The sequence below is a fragment of the Macaca nemestrina genome, chromosome 11, assembly GCF_043159975.1.
Source record: "Macaca nemestrina isolate mMacNem1 chromosome 11, mMacNem.hap1, whole genome shotgun sequence".
NCBI lineage: Eukaryota > Metazoa > Chordata > Mammalia > Primates > Cercopithecidae > Macaca > Macaca nemestrina.
This window is the reverse complement of record NC_092135.1, coordinates 72854407-72876416: the sequence shown is the minus strand read 5'-3', so window position 1 is coordinate 72876416 and position 22010 is coordinate 72854407. Positions and strand designations below refer to the sequence as shown.

Genomic DNA, 22010 nt, shown 5'->3' with positions numbered 1-22010 from the left:
ATTCTCCTGCCTCAGTCTCCCGAGTAGCTGGGTTTACAGGCACCCGCCACCACACCCAGCTGATTTTTGTATTTTTAGTGGAGATGGGGTTTCACCATGTTGGCCAGGCTGATCTCGAACTCCTGACCTTGTGATCTGCCTGCCTCGGCCTCCCTAAATGCTGGGATTACAGGTGTGAGCCACCATAACCGGCCTTATCTTTTATTTTAAGATTTAAACAGGTTTATGGTAATACAGTTAAAGTACATAGTTCATAGGACTTTTAGCAGATTGAGAGATCAAGACTTTATAATAGATTAATTTCACTACTATTTTTTGAAAAAATGCGACAGCTTTTAATAATAAATACTATCAAGCAGTACTTTTTCTGACTTAAAATTTTAATGCAGACAAATGGTAATGTGAACTGAAATAAAACTAAGCTACTTTAAACCCTTGTGTTCTTTCAAATCTATTTCCCTAAATTACAGCAATATACACCTTTTTTCAAATTATAGAAATAATTTATTGTTAATGCTGAGATATTAAGCTGAGATGAACTGGTATATTTCATACTGTATTTATTAACACTTTACATACTGTCTGTTTTCTAAAGAGCTCAAACCAGTGATGAGTTTTATAGGCTCTTTTTATTTTCCAGTGCCTTATGATAAGAAGATTCATAGCCGCTGAGAAAGCTGCCATAGAATACTATCTGTCATGTTGTCTCAAGGCAACTAAATATATTGTTATATTATAAGTAATCACTAATAAAGCACTAAGAAAAAGATATTAGCAATATTTGCAAAACGGTACACTCTGTGCTAATTTTATTGAAACAGAGTTGGGAAGTTGTAGACAATTAAAAATGCCATCAAATCTTAAGCCAACTTAGACTTAGACTTGGCTTAACTTAGGTGTGGCTTAAGTTCACCTATTTTTTCTCAAGTATTTGGTCTTTTTTTTTTTTTCTCATAAAGAAAATGTCAAGTATAACAAAAATCTCCTCAGATCTACCGTCCAGAGGCAGGCAAAGCAGAAAGCCCTCTCAAAGTTTTACATTTCAAAACATAAATTTAAAAAGGTGAATACTGTATAAACTTAGGTGTTGCTACATCATCAACCAGTAGCAGACTTGGGATTAAGCACCATTTAAGAAGAACACTGGTGAAGAATCCTCAAGTAGTTACTATTCCATGACATCATAGGACATGATCTTGTCCTATGACTGTCCTATGTCTTGTCCTGTGTCTGTGCAAAAAAAAAAAAAAAAAAAAGAATACCAAGAGAAAGAACCCTGAAGAAAAAATTTGGGAAGTTAGAAAGAAGAAGAGTATAAACCAGGGCCACAATTCAGATGTTTATGGTGGGCAGACAGGTACCATAGACAATAGGGAATGCTGAGGCATTTCCTGATTTTAAATGTTGGTAATTTGGGCCTTTAAAAAATCACTGATAGGCCAAAGAAAATGCATCAGCAAAGTGACCCCAGGCCACTAGTTGATGACTTTTCACTTGTAAACTCAATATTGTGAAAATGGGAACCTTGACTGACCTGGTACGAATCTTTGATGAGGCAACTAGGGAGGACAAGATGATCCTAAAGATGATGGCTGAGTTGAATTGAGGGGAGAGGTAGGGTAGATAGTGAGTTGAAGATTTCTACAGTTGAGATATTGGCAGGGTCTGGAGAAGACTGTTGACAATACATTATATTTTGTGCTTTCTCCCATGTTAATTGTACCTTTTAAAAAGGGACATATTCTCATTATTCAAGGAGGACTACATATTTATCAAACATGCCTTTCACCTAATACTTGTTTGTTGTCACTTTTTATGGCCCAATTTTACTCATACTTGGAAAGTCTCATTATGTACGGGCATGTTAGTGTTCTTTAGCATGTGAAAATTTTGGAGGTTTTTTTTTTTTTTTTTGGTCTTTCTCAGTTTAGACTATCCTCACAATAATTAAAACTCACATCTCCCTCTCCCTCATCCTGGATAAGGTAAAACTGACTGTCGATAACCAGGTCTAAGAAGACAACACATCTATATAAAATTGCCATCATCAAATATTTAGTCTCAACAGTTATTAAAATTTGTCTCCCTTCAATCTAAAAGTGAAATAAAAGCAGTTTCTCCTTACTTACCTCTGTAAAAGAGTATTATGACCTGGCAGGTGTGATGGCTCACGCATATAATCCTAGCACTTTAGGAGGACAAGGTGGGCGGATCACGAGGTCAGGAGTTTGAGACCATCCTGGCCAACACAGTGAAACCCCGTCTCCACTACAAATACAAAAATTAGCTAGTGGCGGGCTAATACAAAAATACAAAAATCAGTGGTGGCAGGCGCCTGTTAGCCTAGCTCCTCAGGAGGCTGAGGCAGGAAAATCGCTTGAACCTGGGAGGTGGAGGTTGCAGTGAGCTGAGATCGCGCCACTGCACTCCAGCCTCGGTGACAGAGCTATACTCCGTCTCAAAAAAAAAAAGTATTATGACCAAGAGTCAGTAATATAATTTGAGTTTCTATGTATATGGCAGTGCCATGTAAATCTAGAATGTTAATATTTCCTCTTGCATGCTATGTGAAATAATAAAAGCATACTAGAGTTGACCCTTGAACATGATGGTTAGGAGGGCAGATATCATCCCCTGCCCCCCACCCCGCCTAGTCAGTCAAAAATCCACGTATGTTTGACTTCCCCAAAACTTAACTACTAATAGCCTACTGGTGACTGGAAACCTTACCAATAACATAAACAATTGATTAACACATATTTTGTGTTACATGTATTATATACTGTACTCTTACAATAAAGTAAGCTTTAGAAAAAATGTTATTAAGAAAATAAAATCGGCCGGGCGCGGTGGCTCAAGCCTGTAATCCCAGCACTTTGGGAGGCCGAGACGGGCGGATCACAAGGTCAGGAGATCGAGACCATCCTGGCTAACATGGTGAAACCCCGTCTCTACTAAAAATACAAAAAACTAGCTGGGCGAGGTGGCGGGCGCCTGTAGTCCCAGCTACTCCGGAGGCTGAGGCAGGAGAATGGCGTGAACCCGGGAGGCGGAGCTTGCAGTGAGCTGAGACCCGGCCACTGCACTCCAGCCTGGGCGACAGAGCGAGACTCCATCTCAAAAAAAAAAAAAAAAGAAAATAAAATCGGCTGGGCGTGGTGGCTCATGTCTGTAATCCCAGCACTTTGGGAGGCCGAGGCGGGCAGATCATGTCAGTAGATGGAGACCATCCTGGCTAACACAGTGAAACCCCATCTCTTCTAAAAATACAAAAAATTAGCTGGACGTGGTGGTGGGTGCCTGTAGTCCCAGCTACTGGGGAGGCTGAGGCAGGAGAATCGCTTGAACCCGGGAGGCAGAGGTTGCAGTGAGCCCAGATCGCACCACTGCTCTCCAGCCTGGGCAACAGAGTGAGACTCCGTCTCAAAACAAAAAAAATCATAAGGAAAAAATATTTACTGAAAATATGTGGATCGTCGTAAATGTCTTCATCTTTATCATCTTCATGTTGAATAGGCTGAAGAAGAGGAGGGGTTGGTTGATCTTACTGTCTTAGGGGTAGCAGAAGCGCAAGAAAATCTGTTTATAGGTAGACCCACGTGGTTCAAACCCATGTTGTTTAAGGGTCTGCTGTATTTCTAAAGTCTAAAGAGAATCATGAACATTGTGACTCTGGGGTATTTTCTTTCCTATTAGTCTTGTGTTTGTTTTCGTCTTTACATACTATGTATCTTAACTCTTAATCTGTAAACTTTTGATTATTAGGCATATACACATGGTGGATCTATTGATGTGTCTATTCATTAGTTTCACTATATTTTAGAATTATTGGTAACTTTTTTGGTTTAGTTTTTATGAAAAACAAAGGGCCCCCCCTTTTTTTTTGCAAGATGTATTCTATAGCTATGTTCGCTATATTATAAAATTAGGAGAGTAATTCTAACTTCTCTGCTGAGTAGATGCTTTTTAAATTTCTTTGGTATATCAGATTCTCAAGCTTCATTGCATAATATATCTCTCCGGCATAACTCCTGAAGATAATGTATGGATCCAGTGTGATGGTTTGGCTATAAATATTTCACGTAATTTAGAATAATCTTACCTCAAATCGACAATCGCAATTTATTACAGTTATTGATGTTTGGACCCTGGAAAATTAACCTTTTAATTTAAATTAAAGAAACATTTTGAATATTGGGAATATTGGATTGAACATTTATAATGATTTGCTTTTCGAATTATACTGCTGAATAGGTGAAAACATTTTCCAGAGAGTCCACAAGATGGCACTTGCCAACCTGTTTCCTCTGTTTTTCCTTAACTTACGGAAATGCAGCAAAATTTAAGAAGGAACATCTAAATATTTATGCACTTAAAATGCTAAAGTTTAGATTTCTAGAAGCTTTAGTCAGGACTCCTTGAAATTGATGAGCTTCAATTCAACATTTTAAACAGTGTTCATTTCTGGTATAGGAGCCAAAATCCTTTGTTGAAGATCTGTAAAACACACTGGGGTCTGTAGAATACAAAGGGCTGCCTGCATTCACTGTGTTTGCCTTTACTTTTAAAAGAATGTATATGATTTATGAGACTTGTAGTCTATATGCCTCATTTCTGGACATCTTAAAATATGGACATTTATTAGAATAGTGGGCATTAGTAATTGCTCTAAAGTAATTGTTATTTTCTATTTAAAAACAAGATGATGTAGTTGGACTATATTATATAATTTTTAATTATGAATGAAATTTAATAAGTGCAGTGGTAATAAAGGACAACAGGAATCCAATCACAGTGTTAATTAAATTGGGCTTCTTTTTTACTCTTGTATATTTAACAATACCGTTTTACATGTTTACTGTTTACATTAACATTGTCATTAGGGAAGGGAATGATGTTAAAATTATGTTGAGGTTGGTAGGGAAGTTTTATATTGTTTATTGCTTTCTGAAATCCTGTCAGTAATTTCAGTGGAAAGAGCTACATGTTCGTAGAAGACTAAAACAGTAAAGTGTATCAACTAAAATCTAGAGCAAGTTAGATTTATGTCTATAGCATTCTGATTTTTCTCAGCCTCATCATAAAAATCATCAAGCAAATAATATCAAAGACATATCACAGAATAAGAAAAACCCACTTTCTCTTGAAAACTAAGACTTGCAAAAATCTAAATTTAAGCTTATAACCACATGTTTTAGAGAGTTGTGAAAGCACTCATTTTTTTCATCATTCTTGTGAAGGTTTGTTGAAGAAAGAATCTATTACATACGAAGAAAGAATCAATACAGGTTTCTTTTTAAAAATGATTTTGTATGTACTGGCTGCTAAGCTTGCATAATGAATATGTTCTGTGGGGAGGCTGCACATTGAAACTATTCCTTTGTTAGCTTGCCCTTTCTTCTGTCAAGGGTTTAGTGTTCAGTTTCAGGTTACCATCATTTATATGAACTGTTTTGCAGAAGATCTCTTTTTAAAAGCTAATAAAACACAGCCGGGCACAGTGGCTCACGCCTGTAATCCCAGAACTTTGGGAGGCCAAGGCAGGCAGATCATAAGGTCAAGGAATCGAGACCATCCTGGCCAACATGGTGAAACCCCATCTCTACTAAAAATACAAAAATTAGGTGGGCGTGGTGGTGCACGCCTGTAGTCCCAGCTACTCGGGAGGCTGAGTGAGGAGAATCCCTTCAACCAGGGAGGCAGAGGTTGCAGTGAGCCAGGATTGCGCCACTGCACTCCAGTCTGGCAACAGAGCAAGACTCCGTCTAAAAAAAAAAAAAAAAAAAAAAGTGAAAGATCCAGGTTAGCTTCCTCAGTAAATAGATCTTTGAGCACATTGAAAAATATAATTTGATTGTGGCACCTTTCTTTAATTTGATTTCCTTCTTTTTGCTAAATGTGGATTACATTATATCCACAGTGTAAAATTCGGTGAAATTTTACATCTAAGGTTAATTCTCAACCTGATCTCTTTGTGGAAGCTTTAAGCAGTTTTTAAATTTGCAAATTAGCTTGAGTGTCTTACTTTATTGTTTCTAGCTAAGTTGTTTTTTCTGTTTAGTGGCAAACTATCTTTGGAGCTTTTCCTTCAAAATTACATGATTACAAGTCACTGGAAGAGTAATAATTTCAATGTAGTTTTTACTCAGGTATTTCGTACATACAGAATATCATAGTTTAGATTCATTTGCAAGTTTGCGACAATCTACCCATTTAAAAAATTGTCTCTCATGTTTTTTAGATGTCTGCTGCTAATTATTACTGATTGGTTGGTTGTAGTCAAGGAAGAACAGAGCATCTTCATCACTCTTAGGAAACCAGGCATATCTCACCTGAATTTTAAATAATTTGTGCTTCCATTTTTACTTTAAGCTTAAATCTTCAATTAGGAATCAAAGAATTGTTTTTAACCAATAATGCATGTTCCTATTTGAAAACAATTTTAAAATCATAATTTAAAAAAAGGGGAAAAAATTTTCACATGTATAAACAGGACTCTGGGTATTTTTATGTTCTGAGGAGCTCACAGTGGCAAAGAAGTGGAACTAAATACAGTGTTTATATACTAAATACTTGATCAAATGCAATTACAGCAGGAAATTAAACTGATATGTGGGAGTTTGTGGAGTTTGTTTGTATTTTGTTTTCAAGTAAACAAGCAAGGAAACCAAACATTGGTTTCTAGAGTGAAAACTTTCTTTTCCGTAAGTCTTGCTGTTGAGTAATTCCCTGGGTGAATTAGAGATAGCAGAGGTTGTTTTGGTCAGTATTAATGGCCTCTCTTATTCTCAAAGCATTAGCATTTATTGTTCACTTACACTTGAGGAAAAGAATATGCTAATAACATAAAAATGCCAACAGTTCTAGTTATTTTTTTTACAGAAGCGTTTCTGCTCTTAAGACTTTAACAACTTCTCCTTCCTCTATAGAGAAGCGAGAGTCAGGTGGTATATATAAACATTCTTAAATTTTCAGTCTTGTAATGAAATTGTTCTAAAAAGGTATGCCATGTTAATACTGTGTACATATTTTTTTTGAGGAGAGGGGACGGAGTTTTGCTCTTTCACCAGACTGGAGTGCAGTGGTGCGATCTCAACTCACTGCAACCTCCACCTACCGGGTTCAAGCGATTCTTCTGCCTCAGTCTCCCGAGTAGCTGGGACAACAGGCGCCCACCACCATGCCTGGCTAATTTTTGTGTTTTTAGTAGAGATGGCGTTTCACCATGTCGGCCAGTATGGTCTCGATCTCTTGACCTCGTGATCTGCCCGCCTCGGCCTCCCAAAGTGCTGGGATTACAGGCATGAGCCTGTGTATATCTTAAATATTGCCTTGTACCCCTTGGGTTACACATAACCAGAGCCTGCCAATAAGCAGGTTTCCTGGGTTGACTGTAGAGAAAGAAAATAGAGGACTAAGATTCTGGCTTAAGTCATATATTAGTAAACTGATATTTCTTTATTTTAAAATAGATAAGTGTGTAATCCAGAAAACCTTCCATTGCTCTTGAGTATTTTATCAAGTGGAATAATTATTCCGTGTAAAAATTCCAATAACAAGTTGTTATGGTTGATAAGGATAACACCTCTCATTTTCCTGTATTACGTAATAATTTTATTTTCAAAGTACTTTCTTTCATTGTAATTCCACTGTAAAATATCTCAACTGTTCATAAAATTTAGTAAATGATGATGCCTCAACTTGAAATTGGCTCTCCTTCTGGTATCTATTAGCAACCCTCGTCCAGCTTTTCTCATGCTGCATTGTGATTATTTAATGTCTTTCTTCAACCCTAAACTATGGAATTCTCAAATACAGAGACTGTGCTTTACTCATGTTTTTTTCTGTGCAATTTAGCCTTAGTTGGTACTTAATACATGTTTGATGAATGGATGAATGAAGGACTGAATGGGTGAGATTTTATCTGATTGATGGTGATCTAAGATTTTTTTTCTCTTCAGTCACTAAAGGTCTGGCTATCATTTTGATTTCCAGAGTATTTTGAAAACATTTTATTATTGGTTTGGTCAGCCTGGAAGGACAAAGGATAACATGCTAAGAGCAGTTTAAAATGATTGTGTATCATTAACTCCATTTCACACTATCAAAAGTTATTAAAGATATATTGAAAATCTGGAATCTTTATTGCATTTTGACAAATGTAAGTGAAAAAAGAACCAGAAGTAATAATAAACTAGAATTGATTAGAGATGCATTTGGAGCCTTGAATTAGTGTTTACAAAATGGATTAGTCTCTCAGTGTGATGCAGGGGAAAGTATGAGCCATTACCTGAGTAGTAAGTAGGTTTGTAGAAATGTTTAACCTGAATCAGGGCTGGCTTCATTGGCATGTGACCTATGCAGTCACTCAGGGCCCACACGCAGAGGAACCTCATTCTTTGTTTAATGCCCTGTGCTGCCATTTTGAAATTTTTAATAATTTTTGAACAAGGGGCTTGCAAATTATCTAGCAGATCCTGATCTGAATTGTGGGGAAATAATCACAGAAATACAGAATGTGGACATTCTACAAGACAGCTGGTCTAGATTTTTAAAAAGATGTCATTGTCATGAAAGATATTTTTAAAACCTAGACGAGTGGGAAATGAACACTAACTAAGGAGACATGGTAACCAAAAGCAATGCATGAACCTTGATTGGATCCTGGATCAAAGAACAAAATAAAACAACATTTTTCACATAATTGGAAATACTTGATGATACGTTTAAACCTTAATATACCATTAGGGTCCTTTTTGCCCAATATTAATTTTTGAGTTTCTTTTTTGAACAGTTCTAAATCTTTATATAGTTTGACATTTCATTACTTTTATTTTTTCTTAGAGGTCTTCCATAGAACAAAGAAAACAATTTACCTGTTTTTAATAGAATGAAAGTATTGTATCTTTTAAACCTTTTATTTATTTATTCATTTTAAAGCCAGTCAAATTTAGCAATGGGGGGTTATATATCAACTTTAGTGACACAAATGTTAATAAATTCTGATAACTCACTACCATTGGAACAGCCAAAAGTCATTATATCTAGCAATTACCCTACGGGTCCATTTAGAAATGTAAGTCTCATGAAGGGATTTTAGTGATCTTATCCTGAAACATTTTGCCACTCCATCATCCTAGGAATTATTTGCTCATTGCTTATCAATTACTCCCAATTATACTACAAGTAAAAAGACTAACATAAAAATCAAACAAAAGAATTGCATATTTGTGAAATACATGATCCGATTGTGTCATCCTTCAGTTTTCTTATTGCATTGCTAAGGTATTGCATCATCTTCAACAAGGTATAAAAGCAGCCCGAAGACGCTGTCTTTGTTGTTTGTTAAATTTTCATTGAATACAGTTTGTTAAACACAGTTGAAAATTTGTAATTGTTTATTTTCAGCCCATATTGACAAACAGAAATTCTTTGACAGAGGAAGGTTTTTCTAATTATTAGATAAATCAGATGAACTGATAATGGTACTCTAGACTCTAATGATAATGGTTAAATTGATTATATAGAAGAAATGTCAATATAAATTACCAGATGATGATATCCTAGGTCTAGGATTGACAAGCCGGCCAAAGTTTTATCAGGAAAGCCATGCCTACTCATTTACATATTATCTATGGCTGCTTTTCTGCTACAAAGGCAGGGTTCAGTCATTGAGACAGAGATGGTTTGTTTTGCCAGCCTAAAGTATCTACTTTCTGAAACTTCATAGAAGTTTGCCAACCTACTTGTCTAAGGTGAATTTCGTCAAACTGAAGAATTGACAGTGAACAATGTGTCGAAGAACAGAAGGAGAAATAGTATTCAAACTCACATAGTCATTCAACAGGAAGGATTTTATTGCAGCAAGATGCTGGACCATCCCGTTTGCTAATAGGACCATTGACAGTATTTTTTCATCTTTTATGATGTTTGTGTGCCAGAATATACTTGATGCAGTTATTTAGTGGACAAATGCCAAAGACAGGTATGTATATAACAATGACTGGAAGGAAATGAGTGATATAGAAATGAACAAATTTATTGGATTGATCAGTTAAATTGGTTTTTATAAATCTAAAAATGAAAATATTTTGCAATTATGGAGCAAAGAAGATGGCTGTCCTTTCTTCAACAAAATTTTGAGCCATCTGATTTCTTTAAGGTATTCTGTTTTGAAGATGCAAGTGCAAGAAGAAAAACCAGAAGTAATGATAAGCTAGAACTTAATGAAGCTAATTTTGAAGTCTGGAATCTTGATTGCATTTTGACAGGGTAAGTGCAAGCAGAAGAACCAGAAGCAGCTGGGTGCCGTGGCTCATGCCTGTAATCCAGCACTTTGGGAGACCGAGGTGGGCAGATTACCTGAGGTCAGGAGTTCAAGACCAGGTTGGCCAACATGGTGAAACCCCATCTCTACTAAAAATACAAAAAATTAGCCCGGCATGATGGTGGGCACCTGTGATCACAACTACTCGGGAGGCTGAGGCAGGAGAACTGCTTGAACCTGGGAGGCAGAGGTTGCAGTGAGCCGAGATTGCGCCATTGCACTCCAACCTGGGTGAAATTTATATAAATTTGAAGTCATTTTATGAATGATTTACTGATGTAATAAAAGGATAGTGAAACATAACATGGCAGAAATTTTAATAAAAATTTAAACAGGAAAGCCGAAATCTTATTTTTTATATTTTTTTGTTTGTTTTAAAGATACATACCCCAGATGGGCAGCATTCTTTGAAGTCTCATCAACTAACTACTCATTAATTCTGTCATGTATGAACCTGGGATATATCCATTTATGTAAATACTGATTCCAGGCTTCAAATACATCTAGTTTATATCAAATAGATTCTAGCTTATCATTGCTTCTGTTTTTTCTTTTTTTTTTTTTTTTTGCCTGGCTAAAATTTATATAAATTAAAAGAGTTTATGGACCTCGTTGATAAATGGTAATGACTGCTCTTCCAGGCACAGAGGGTTAATTTCTTGGGTGTGATAATGTTTTCGTGGTTATATAGGAGAAGGTTCTTGTTTTTTCAGTAGGTAAGTGCTGAAAGATTTAAAGGTGAAGTGTTGCATGCCTGCAGCTTACTTTGAAGTGCTTGGGGAGGGCGTAATGTAGAGAAGGGAGAACAAATAGGACAAAGTACTAACAGTTAGTGAATTTAGATGAAAAAATACTGATTTCTTATACTATTCTTTCAATGTTTTTGTAGGCTTGGATATTTTAAAAATTAAAAATGAAATAAAATCTAAGAAATGAAAATTTGATTCTCAAACACATGTAAAGAACCATTTCCCCCCAGTACTTGTCCCTTTTAGAGGAAGTACTTGCATTTATACTATAAATACATATTTTTAAATTATTAGTTTAGCTTAATTATGATTGTGTCAGCTTTTTGCTACTGAGCAGTAGAGGAATAAAATGGTGAAGTTAATAATATGCAGTTGTTGGCCACCAGGGGTTTTCTAAGAAATTCTTATGCTTTCAGAAAATGTTACATTTAGCAGTAAAATGCATAAATTATTTTCCTTGTCTGTTAGGCAAGATTGCTACAACAGTTGACCCCAGTGGGCGACTTACTTGTGTCAATTTGTTCTTTGTGTGTGTGTGTGTGTGTGTGTGTGTGTTTGTTTTTTTTTTAAATCATTTCTTATGGCCTATTTGCAGAAAATCAGAACTTAAAGTTACAGGCATATATACTGAGAACTCAAGTTTTCTGAATTTATTTCATATATGTTATATGTGCATGAAGGAAACCAGGCTCATGTTTGTGTGTTTATTAATGATATGAACAAAAGTATATTACTCTTACCTTTATTTTATCTACCTTTATTATTACCCTTATTTTTGAACATTTTATTGGTGCTGGGAAAACATTTACTACTAGCATATTTGCCTTGACTTTGAAGAGTAGTCCAATATTTAAAAATTTATGAGAAAACAATTTGATCTAATTGTCACTTGTGAACAGTAAAAATTCATTTTTTGGGGGTATATTATGGGAATTTGAAAAGTCTTATTAGAGATAAATAATTCTCTCTTATAGACTGATAAAAGCACATGAAAATTTTTTTTCATTGCTGTCGTTTGTCTGTGCTGATGTGGGTTTGAATCAGATAACTTTTTTCATTTTCCAGTGACAATGACCTTTTGCTTTTCAATTCCTAGTATTCAACATCCTTGCGGGCATTCCAACAATGTTAGTGCAGTAAAGCATGCAGACGATATTTTCAACAAAATGCTTGTTCACAGCTGCATGACATAAATCACTCAGAATGCTCTTTGAATAACAAATAATATTGCTTATTAGAAGTCCACATCAAGTCTGGAGTTGAACAAAAGAAGACTCTATTTGAATATTTAAAAACCGATTATCCACCTTTCCATTTTGGTAAACCTATTGGACTATAACATTTCATATGTGAAGTATGTTTGGCATTGTCACAGTGTTCTGAGTCCTGAAGTGGAAATGGGAAAAAAAGAAATAATATTTTCTAAATAAGGGCATTTTGGAAAATTCTTTAAAGTATGATATCTTGAGATTTTTAGGTATTCTGTTTACATATGTTCATATAAGAGATACCTTGCACTACTTTAATTCACATATTTATTCATATTGCTTTCTAGTTACATCTATATTTCTTTCCCTGGAAATTTCCTTACTGTCAGATACTTCAGGAATAAAGTTAAAAGATTTTTTGATGGTAATAATAATAATAACAACAATAGCTAATATTCATTTGTCCAACTGACATGCCCGGGGTCAGACTCACAATTAGGTTTCCAGGCAGGTTTGGTACAGGCAGGTTTCCAGACTTCCAGGGCTCACACTTCTGACTGCTGTCCTGCACTGCCAAAGCTGGCAGCACAAAGTGAGGTGGGTCCACATTGTCAGTCCTGAAACTCACATCAACCTGGCTGAAAATGTGTAACTTGTCTTCCTCCTGAGCACCCAGAAGTGAAGTGCCCAGGCATCCTTCATCTTTTGCTTGCTTTTGCTGCTGCTTCTTCATCACTTTGTCTTCCCTTGTTTTGCTTGTGCATGGAGAAATATCCCAGAACTTACTTTCAGTCATTAGTTTTTTTCCCTGGCCTTGATGTATATTTTGTCACCTCCTGCCTAGGTTTCTGCCCTTCCTGAAAAAAACGTGTTTTGTGAATGGGCTTCCAGCAGCCTGAGTTGGCCTACTGATATCATCAGGAAGATTTCCAGTGCTCTGTGGCATCTAAAACACTGAATAACTGTGTTCATATGTATGTTTTCTGTTTCATGATCTGGCAAAATGTTGTCAAGGTAATTTTGCATATCATATGTTGAAGCATGGGCTATAGTAGGAAGGAGGCATGCAGATTGCCCAGTTGCCCATTCAACTGTGGAGAATACCAGTGAGCATAATCATTGTTATCCAGTATTCTCTTTCTAACTCTCAGACTTTTACTATGATGACCCAGTATGGAAGAATTTGTGGTTGAATTACTGAAGGGTTCAAGGCAAAAACAGTGTGAGGGTGATCCTGGGTCACTAGTAAAGCTATGAAAGCCCTCTTAATTTTCTTTTTGTATCTGCTGATATAAAATGAGAATAGAACACTAGAAAAAGAGAATATCAGTGATTATATTAGGAACTTTTCAGGATCTCCCTCATTTAAAATTTGGAGAATATGTTTATAAATTCACTTTTTCCATGGATTCAGATATTATGCTTACTAAGGGGTTATATTTTCTATTTCCGATCTTCCTTATGCATAGCTGAGTCAGAATTTTTAAAACATTCTCTCTGATAGAGTTATGTAGTATAATTCCTTACGTGATAACACTTAGCCTTGGCACTGAATCAACCTGACTTTATGGCCTCCCTCCCTCCCTCCTAATAGAATGAGTGAGGAGGACAGTTCCAGGATCTCACGTTACTGCTTTGCCCCAACTTCCATTGTCTGAATGCTGCATAGCTCAAACTACGACTACTGCTTTGCCTCCCACTTCACCTTCTTTTTTTCTTCCCAATCCTAGATCACTCATTTATTAATCATCCCCAACAAAGTGATTCATAGACTAAATATTACAGGAAGTGTAAATTCCAAGATTTTAGAAAGTCTGTCTGCATATTCTAGCAGGAATGTTTAGCTTAGGGGAATTTGAAATTGGGTAAGGGATTACTGTTCTTGACCTTACAGGACTCCTTGAGATGCAGACAGTAAGTGTCTGTCTTGTCAACTAAGCTTATTGGAGTGATGAAGCATCAGGATAGCACCCTGCCATGGGTCAGAGAGAAGATATTTCTTGGACTTGATGGTTTTAATGAGATGTCAACTCTTTTTGGACATGGGAACCAGAAAACATCCTAAACATTTCATTGAAGGTTATACTTAAGCTTGAGCTACAAGGAAACCAGTAGTAGCAAGGAGAATACTTTAATGGCATCACGAATGAACCTGACTATAAGGGATACCAGTTTGTTGTCCTGGAAGCTACGCTTGAAGCCAGATACCTCAGGGTTATTATTATTCATTGTTTAGCCTAGTGATAGTTGTCTGGCCCTTGTGGACTGTACTTGAAGCATTTCCTCAAGCATCTGCATCTGCCTCTGAGAAGTTGTCCTGGCATTTCTCCTGCTCATATGAGCTTGCTTAGGTTATCTCCCTTCAATCCCCAATTCATTTGGCTTTGTATTTTGGCTACTTATTGCCTTGATATTTTTACATGTAGTCACCTGGCATGGCACTTTTTGCCTTGTTTCTAACTTAGCATCCCTTTATTATACTATCAGTTTTGGTCAGGAGTATGTGATCTGGAGGCACATAATCTTGGTTCAAGGACTGGCTCTGCTCCTCGTGACTTTAAACAGGTGCCTTGATCCCTCTCAATTACTGGTTTTCTCATTCATAAAATGGTAATAGTAATAATACCTTATAACGTTGTTTTGAGACATAAATGAAATAAGTATAAAAACATTTAACAAGAGACTGGCACATTGTAAGTGTTCAGTGCGACATAATTTACTGTTGTGTTCTAGTTATTGTTTTAGGTCAGTGGTTTTCAAACTTTTAAATCTCAGGATCCATTTATATTCTTCAACATTGAGAATCCTAAGGTGCATTTGTTATGTGGGTTATATGTGTTGCTATTTACTGAATTTGAAACTAAAATTGAGAAGTTTTTTAAAATTATCAATTAAAAAATAATTACATGTTAACATAGATAACACATTTTATGAAAAGTACTATATTTTTAAATGTAGTAAGAAGAGCCATTCTTTTACATTTTTATAAACTCTTTAATGTCTGGCTTAGGAGAGAGCTAGATTCTCTATTTGCAGTCATCTTTTGAAATATATTGTTTTGTTTGGGATATATGAAGAAAATCTGGTCTTATACAGATATATAGTTGGAAAAAAGGGCAGTGTTTTAATAATCTTTTCAAATAGTTATGGATATCTGTCTTGACACTAACACTTGACAAGTGGTAGTTTCTTAAAGGTCAGTTGCAACGTAGACTTTGAAACCATATCAATGACATTTTTACTCTAGTACGTTATAATCTACTGTTCTATCTTGTATTTGACTGGATCTTTTGCCCACACATGATACTGTGTTATCATACATTCATCATTTCAAAAATATTAGTTCATTGATTTATGTAAATCTTGTGAATGTTAACATGTTTCGTCATGCAATATATCTTAAATCATCTTCTTTAATATCACCATCGATCTCATGGGAAAAGTCTTTAAATATTAACAAACTGTCAAACTCATGGTGGTGGATACAAGTTTCCTCGAATTCTTATTTTCACTTGAAAGCTTAAATTTTTGTGACTGACAGTAAATACTGTTAGTTATTTTTGTTGGAGTCGCAAGCTCACTTTGCTTATTCTTGAGAAAATATCTATTAAATACCCAAGTCTGATTAATCATAGTTTCTGAGTCCTTCTTTCAAGTGAAATGGCTACTATGAAGATGGAGCTAGTTCAGCTTACAACCCCAATGACCTCAGATGTGCTTTTCTTCAAGACAACCATCATACTTGGTATATGCAACAACACATGGTGCTTTATGCACACTTCACACTTTTTTAACAGAATGCCCAAAAGAAGTGTACTCAAGGATCAAGATTTAACAAAACCAATACTTTAAAACTGCTTCATCAAGGGCATTCTTAGGTTAAACGATTTTTCTTTTTACTATGAGTGTGTACTGGTGAAGTACAGTGACAGCCTAGTTGCCGCAGCTTTGTTTTACCCAGCATAGCTTTTGTACCACCAGTACAAATGTCAATGTAGTGAAAAAGGCAAAATCCTTCTTAGGATTACTATTAAAATAGTTTGGGTTTTGTGGACCTCTCCTGAAAGGGTCTTAGTGACCCACAAGTGTTTACAGACCACACTGAGAATTACCGTTCTAGGCAGTAAGAACACAGCAGTGTGAACAACAGATGACAAAAATATCCTGCCCTCATCGAGCTTACCTTGTGGTGTAGAGAGACAAACAACAATATAAAATTGATAAAATATATAGCATTTTAGATAGCAATAAGTACTAAGTAGAAAAAAAAAAAAGAATATGAAGTGCCAGGGGGTTTTGAACTTTTTAAATGACAGGGAAGGCTTCACTAAGTCAAGAACTGAAGTTGGTGACGGAACAAACTATAGAGACACCTGGGCAGGAACATTCCAGACCGAAGAAACAGCTAGGTGGAAGTGTGTCTTATATGTCTGATGAATGGCAGAGGAATAAAGAGCCTGGAGAAGAGTGAGTGAGAGGAAGTGAAGCAGATGAACTTGGGGGCTTAGTGGGGACAGATCACCCAGGGTCTTGTAGGTCAGTGTTTCTGAAAAATCGGTGTGCACACACATCACTTGGTCTTGTGAAAATGCAGATTCTGATTTGTAGTTGGGAGTTGGGTTCTGTATTTCTGCATTTCCAAGTTACAAGACGATGGCACTGTTGTGGTCCTCTTTAAATAGCAGTCTTTGTAGGCAGTTGTAAAGAGTTTGGCTTTTATTCTGAGTGACACAGGAAGTCATTGGAGAGAGTGCAGCAGAAGAGCGGCATGTTCTGACTTATGTTTTAACATGATCAGCTATAAATATTAATAACAGTAGCAGGCCTGTAATCCCTTATCCACAACCCTTGGGACCAGATTTGTGCTGGAATGCAGGATTTTTCAGACTTCAGAAAGGTAGTACATTTCACATATATATAGTGTATTTTATAACAGTTGCAACAGTGTCTGAGGCATTACTCTGTAATCACACATTAGTATTTCTGCAATGAAATAAATGAATAGTCACACTCAACGGGATAAATAAAGACTAAATATTCTCACATTGATCAGGTAAGGTTTTTGGCACCAAATGAGTTATAGTTATTAAAATACTTTGACGTTCAGGTCAGACCAGGCTTTGCTGCCAAATGCGTTATAAAAATACTTTCACTTTTTAAGGCATTTGGATTTTATAATGGAGAAAATACGGACCTTTGTTGGTATTATACTTGTTAGTTATTCATATCCCTACACTGCTGGAACTTCTTTAAGACAACCAGTCCATTACACGTTCATTTTAGGCCTTGTTGTATGCAAGTGTCAGCAAGAAACATTACAGTCTTTCATGTTCTGGTTCTGCTCTCAGGAAGAAAAACAAGTACCTATCAATTTGAAACACAGGTTCTCATTTATAAAGAGTTTTTACCCCTTGGCAACTTATTCTGTTGTGTATGCCATAAAAGCGTAGTTAATTAAAAGATGCCAAGCATTTTACTATACTTTAGGATAGTTAACGTGCTTTAGAATTATCCAACTCTGCTCATTTGTGGTTGCCACAGTATTACTTCCATGTCTGACTTTGCTTTCTTCCTTACAGCTGTGAGCTGCCTTATTCCACATTTGGCTCTACAATTTATAATCTAAGGCAAACCTCTCTGTGCAGAATCCACTTTTTTTTTCCTTAGTGACTGAGTGGTTTTCCCAGAGGTATCCAGTTTAAAAGAAATGCATTTGGAAATGATCAAAATAAGATGAGAAATGTTGTGATCTTTTCCCATCTCATTTACCTGTGATGTGAGTATTAGTAATAGGCCTTATCTCTTTTTTCCCAGTAGTTTCATTTAAGTGTTAGTTTATCTTACTTTCTGAGCAGCTGTCCTTTTGATAAAGCTTGAAAACATGGATGTAAGGAAGACTTTGAAGGGTTGCTGTTTTAATGCCTGCTGGCAAAATGACATATTGACTCTCATCGTTGGAAAATGCTATGAATCCGCATTACAGAATAATGCACATTCTAATAAACACATTACTTTAAATACTCCCAGGCTAGGGAATATGATGATCGATTCCTGTTCCTAGGGCAAGAATCCAAGTAGGTCAGTGCTACAAAACTATGTTGGAGTATGGGGAAAGCATGGGTTAGGAATAATTTGTGCCAAAGAATGAATAACAGCAAGGAGAAAAACATCGTTTGCAATTTTTAAGAAAAGGTTGAGGAGGTTATATACTGGGTCTGCTGAAGGAGGTGAGGGTTATCTGAGACCACTGAATTATAGTTGGAAAGGTAACTGACAAGGAAAATCTCCACTAAAAGTATAGTTAATTATTTTCCAGAACTTATAAAAAGTAAAAATTCTGCAAAGAATGTTCATATGGTTACATTTTTTAATATCTGGAACTTCAAGTGTTATAAATGGTTAAAAGTCTAAGTTGTTGAATTGGAAAAAATTGAAACATTGGAACATGAACATTGGAAAAAATGTTCATCAAGCATATATTATTTTATTGTAGTAAAACATATATAACATGTAGTATATTCTTTTTTTTTTTTTTTTTGAGATGGAGTCTCGCTCTGTCGCCCAGGCTGGAGTGCAGTGGCCGGATCTCAGCTCACTGCAAGCTCCACCTCCCGGGTTTACACCATTCTCCTGCCTCAGCCTCCCGAGTAGCTGGGACTACAGGCGCCCGCCACCGCACCCAGCTAGTTTTTGGGGTTTTTTTGTATTTTTTTTTTTAGTAGAGACGGGGTTTCACCGTGTTAGCCAGGATGGTCTCGATCTCCTGATAGTATATTCTTTTAAGGATGAATTATAAAGACTTCATAAACATATTGCATTTTAATTTAATTTAATTTAATTTAATTTTTGAGACAGGATCTCACACTGTTGCCCAGGCTAGAGTGCAATGATGTCATCTCGGCTCACTGCAGTCTCGACCCTCCTAGCTCAAGCAATCCTCCCTGCATGCCACTCCTGGCCCCTACCCCAGTAGCTGGGACTACAGATGCATGCCACTACACCTGATTAATTTTTGTATTTTTTGTAGAGACAGGGTTTCGCCACATTGCCCAGGCTGGTCTTGAACTCCTGAGCTCGAGTGATCCCCCGCCTTGCCTTCCCAAAGTGCTGGGATTACAGGTGTGAGTCCCTGCACCCAGCCGCATTTTAATTTTAGACGTGAGATGCCGAGAAGTAGAAGGATCTACTTTATTGTCGTTGTTGAGTTTTGCATATTCTATTTTCTGGGGCAGAGGGTTTTAGGAAATGTATTATATTATTAAAGGTGAATTTTTGAAATGTACCCAGCAAAATCCAAATGGGAGCCAGTTGGGAATGTTGAGATGTCATTGAGAGGATTGACAGGAATTAAACATCATCTTGGAGTTCCCTTTTGGAAAACCTGTACATAAACAGGCCTGTCTGAGGACTTTCTGTAATTATGCCGACATGTTAGGAGAAACATTATCAGAAGTTCTCTTCTTCTCACCTCAGATTTTACTTGTCCAGAAGACTAATTAGTAGGTTGGAGAGTGACACTCTTTACCTTTGGATTGAGTTAAGCGACCCATTTCCTGTGTATAACTTTTCATTTTCAAGAGTATAGTGAAAGATTTGAGTAAGCAGAAGGACTTTGTGTAATCTGTTTGCTAGGTCTGCCAAGCTGGTTAGAGGAAACTGCTTAGGTCTTTTATTGAAGACCAAGCTTTAAATAGGAGAGGTTTCCAAGTTTGCTTCACATTTCATTTAGGAGGCTTTGTTTGCCCAGGCTGTGGGTCCATGGTGAAGAATTGAGCACTGCACTTGCAAAATATTTGTTTCTGGGGATCTTTGATGAAGTTACATGTGAGCACTGTAGTTGCACAGTTTCAGAAGTTTTATTTTTTTTTTTCTTAGTATTAACAGTTCTGGGTCACTATTCTCTGAAGAATTAAAAATAATTGTCTTTGGTTTTAAAAATAGTTTATTTCCATCAGAGTTGAATCATGACACATCAGTTTTCAACTTGGAACAATTTTAAATGACTTTGTTGTTTCTAAGGGTGAATTTAACTGACCTGATTTGGCCATGACTTTGCAGGGTGAATTTTAATTATCTTAGTTGTAATGCCTTCTTTCCACATTTTGAAGCATCTTCTAGGAAAGAAGTTTAGTCAGGATGTGAGATACCTAGAAACCTAGCAAGGCTCATTTTTGTTTCTCATTAGTTTAGAATCATGTATGTTATTAGGAGCCTTTTCATTTTCACTGCAAATTTTTGTTTTCCAAGAAACTTCTTTTATTAAAGAGCTTGGATGTTTTCTTTGTGACTCTTTCACATATTACCTATAGTACTTGTTTGGTATTTACTGTTTATGCCCTTGTTCTTTTAAAAATCACTTTATAGTAAAATAACAATTTAAGCTTGTCATTATTTTGGTGTGTCTAAATATTGAACAGAAACAGAACAGCAACAGGTGGGGATTATTATTGCCTTACATTTTTGGATTAAAGCAGTACAGGAAATCTCACCAGTTGGTTGAAAGGCGACTCGTCATTTGAAGGGAAGAAATGGTCTTTTTTCTTGCCAATAAATGTCATTCTGGTTATACAATTCAAAATTGTTAATTTTCAAACCAAAGGCAATCTGAAACTAATATGCTTTAAAACCTAAATCACAATTTTTGAATGTTTATAGGTCATTTGTCTAAACCTCATTTAAAATGCAATATAGTCCTTTTTGAGAATTCATTATATTGTTTAAAAGTTGTAACAGCCTTTGGCTTGACCCTAAAACAATAAACAGCTTAAATTTAACATTCTAGTCTGTTCCAGAATGAACTGTTTAACTTTAAAAGTAAAACGTTAAGCAGGTTTAAACTTCACCAGAGGAATATTATTCTAAACCAAAGAATGCATAAGATACAGATTATATAATGATACAAAAAGAATATATAATAAAAAGAAATAATTTTTGTTTTCAGAGGTCATTTTTAACAACTTCTATAGATGTAGTGGATGTAAATAGGATCTAATTGGAGAGAACATGAAGATGTATTCAGTCATAAAATGTTATAAATTAATCCAAAAAATCAGCACATTAAGGTATTTATAAGTAAATTTAATCCTATCAGTCAGTAAATGAATACTTTTGAGTATCTCCTAAATAACCATAATGTTATAAATTATATCAAAGATGGATTTAACTAGGGATTTTTTAAATCATTGCCTAAAGGCACAGATAAATATCCTGAAAGTTTTGTTATTTAAAGAAAAATGAATGTCCTGACAATACTAATATTTAGAGAAAAAGCAGCACAAACGATTATGGCAACAATGAGTTTAACACTAAATCTTGCTTAAAATTTAAGTTTGAGCTTAAAAAAGCAAGAAAAATTGGAATCACTTTTTATAAACATGATAGAATATGTAAAAATATGTTTACGTAAAGTTTTCTTGACTTGCAATTCTAGCAGTTAACCAAAAATGAAAGAAAATTTAATTAAGAAACTGTTTTTCATTTCCTATAACGAATGCTTGACATTCAGTAAATTCAATTAGAACCGGCAGAACAGGTAAAATGAAGACCTCCACAGGGATTCTGAGGGGAAATTCAAAGACTTTAGAAGAATATGGTGCTTTATTATGGATAAGTTTGCCACAAAGCTATAGTTGATTTCTAAGCCTCTCAGACTGGGATTTCTCTGGTAGTACATGCAGTTCAAGGACCCACCTAAAACAGTTAGAGCCTCCTGTGGAGTTTATTAAA

General features: G+C 35.9%; 1 protein-coding gene across 6 annotated transcripts in view; it reads left to right on the top strand.

Annotated features, from left to right (window-relative positions):
* Window positions 1–22010, top strand: part of LOC105483204 (chimerin 1) — a 199196-nt gene that overhangs the window by 16725 nt on the left and 160461 nt on the right. For 3 of the 6 annotated variants that reach the window (XM_071072971.1, XM_071072968.1, XM_071072967.1), the window contains exon 1: window positions 1189–1357. The exons of the other annotated variants lie outside the window; for them this stretch is intronic. In XM_071072971.1, coding sequence (XP_070929072.1) covers window positions 1204–1357 — 154 coding nt within the window. In that variant the 5' untranslated portion in view covers window positions 1189–1203. Of the gene's footprint in view, window positions 1–1188; window positions 1358–22010 lie in introns of those variants that run through there. 6 annotated transcript variants of the gene reach the window in all.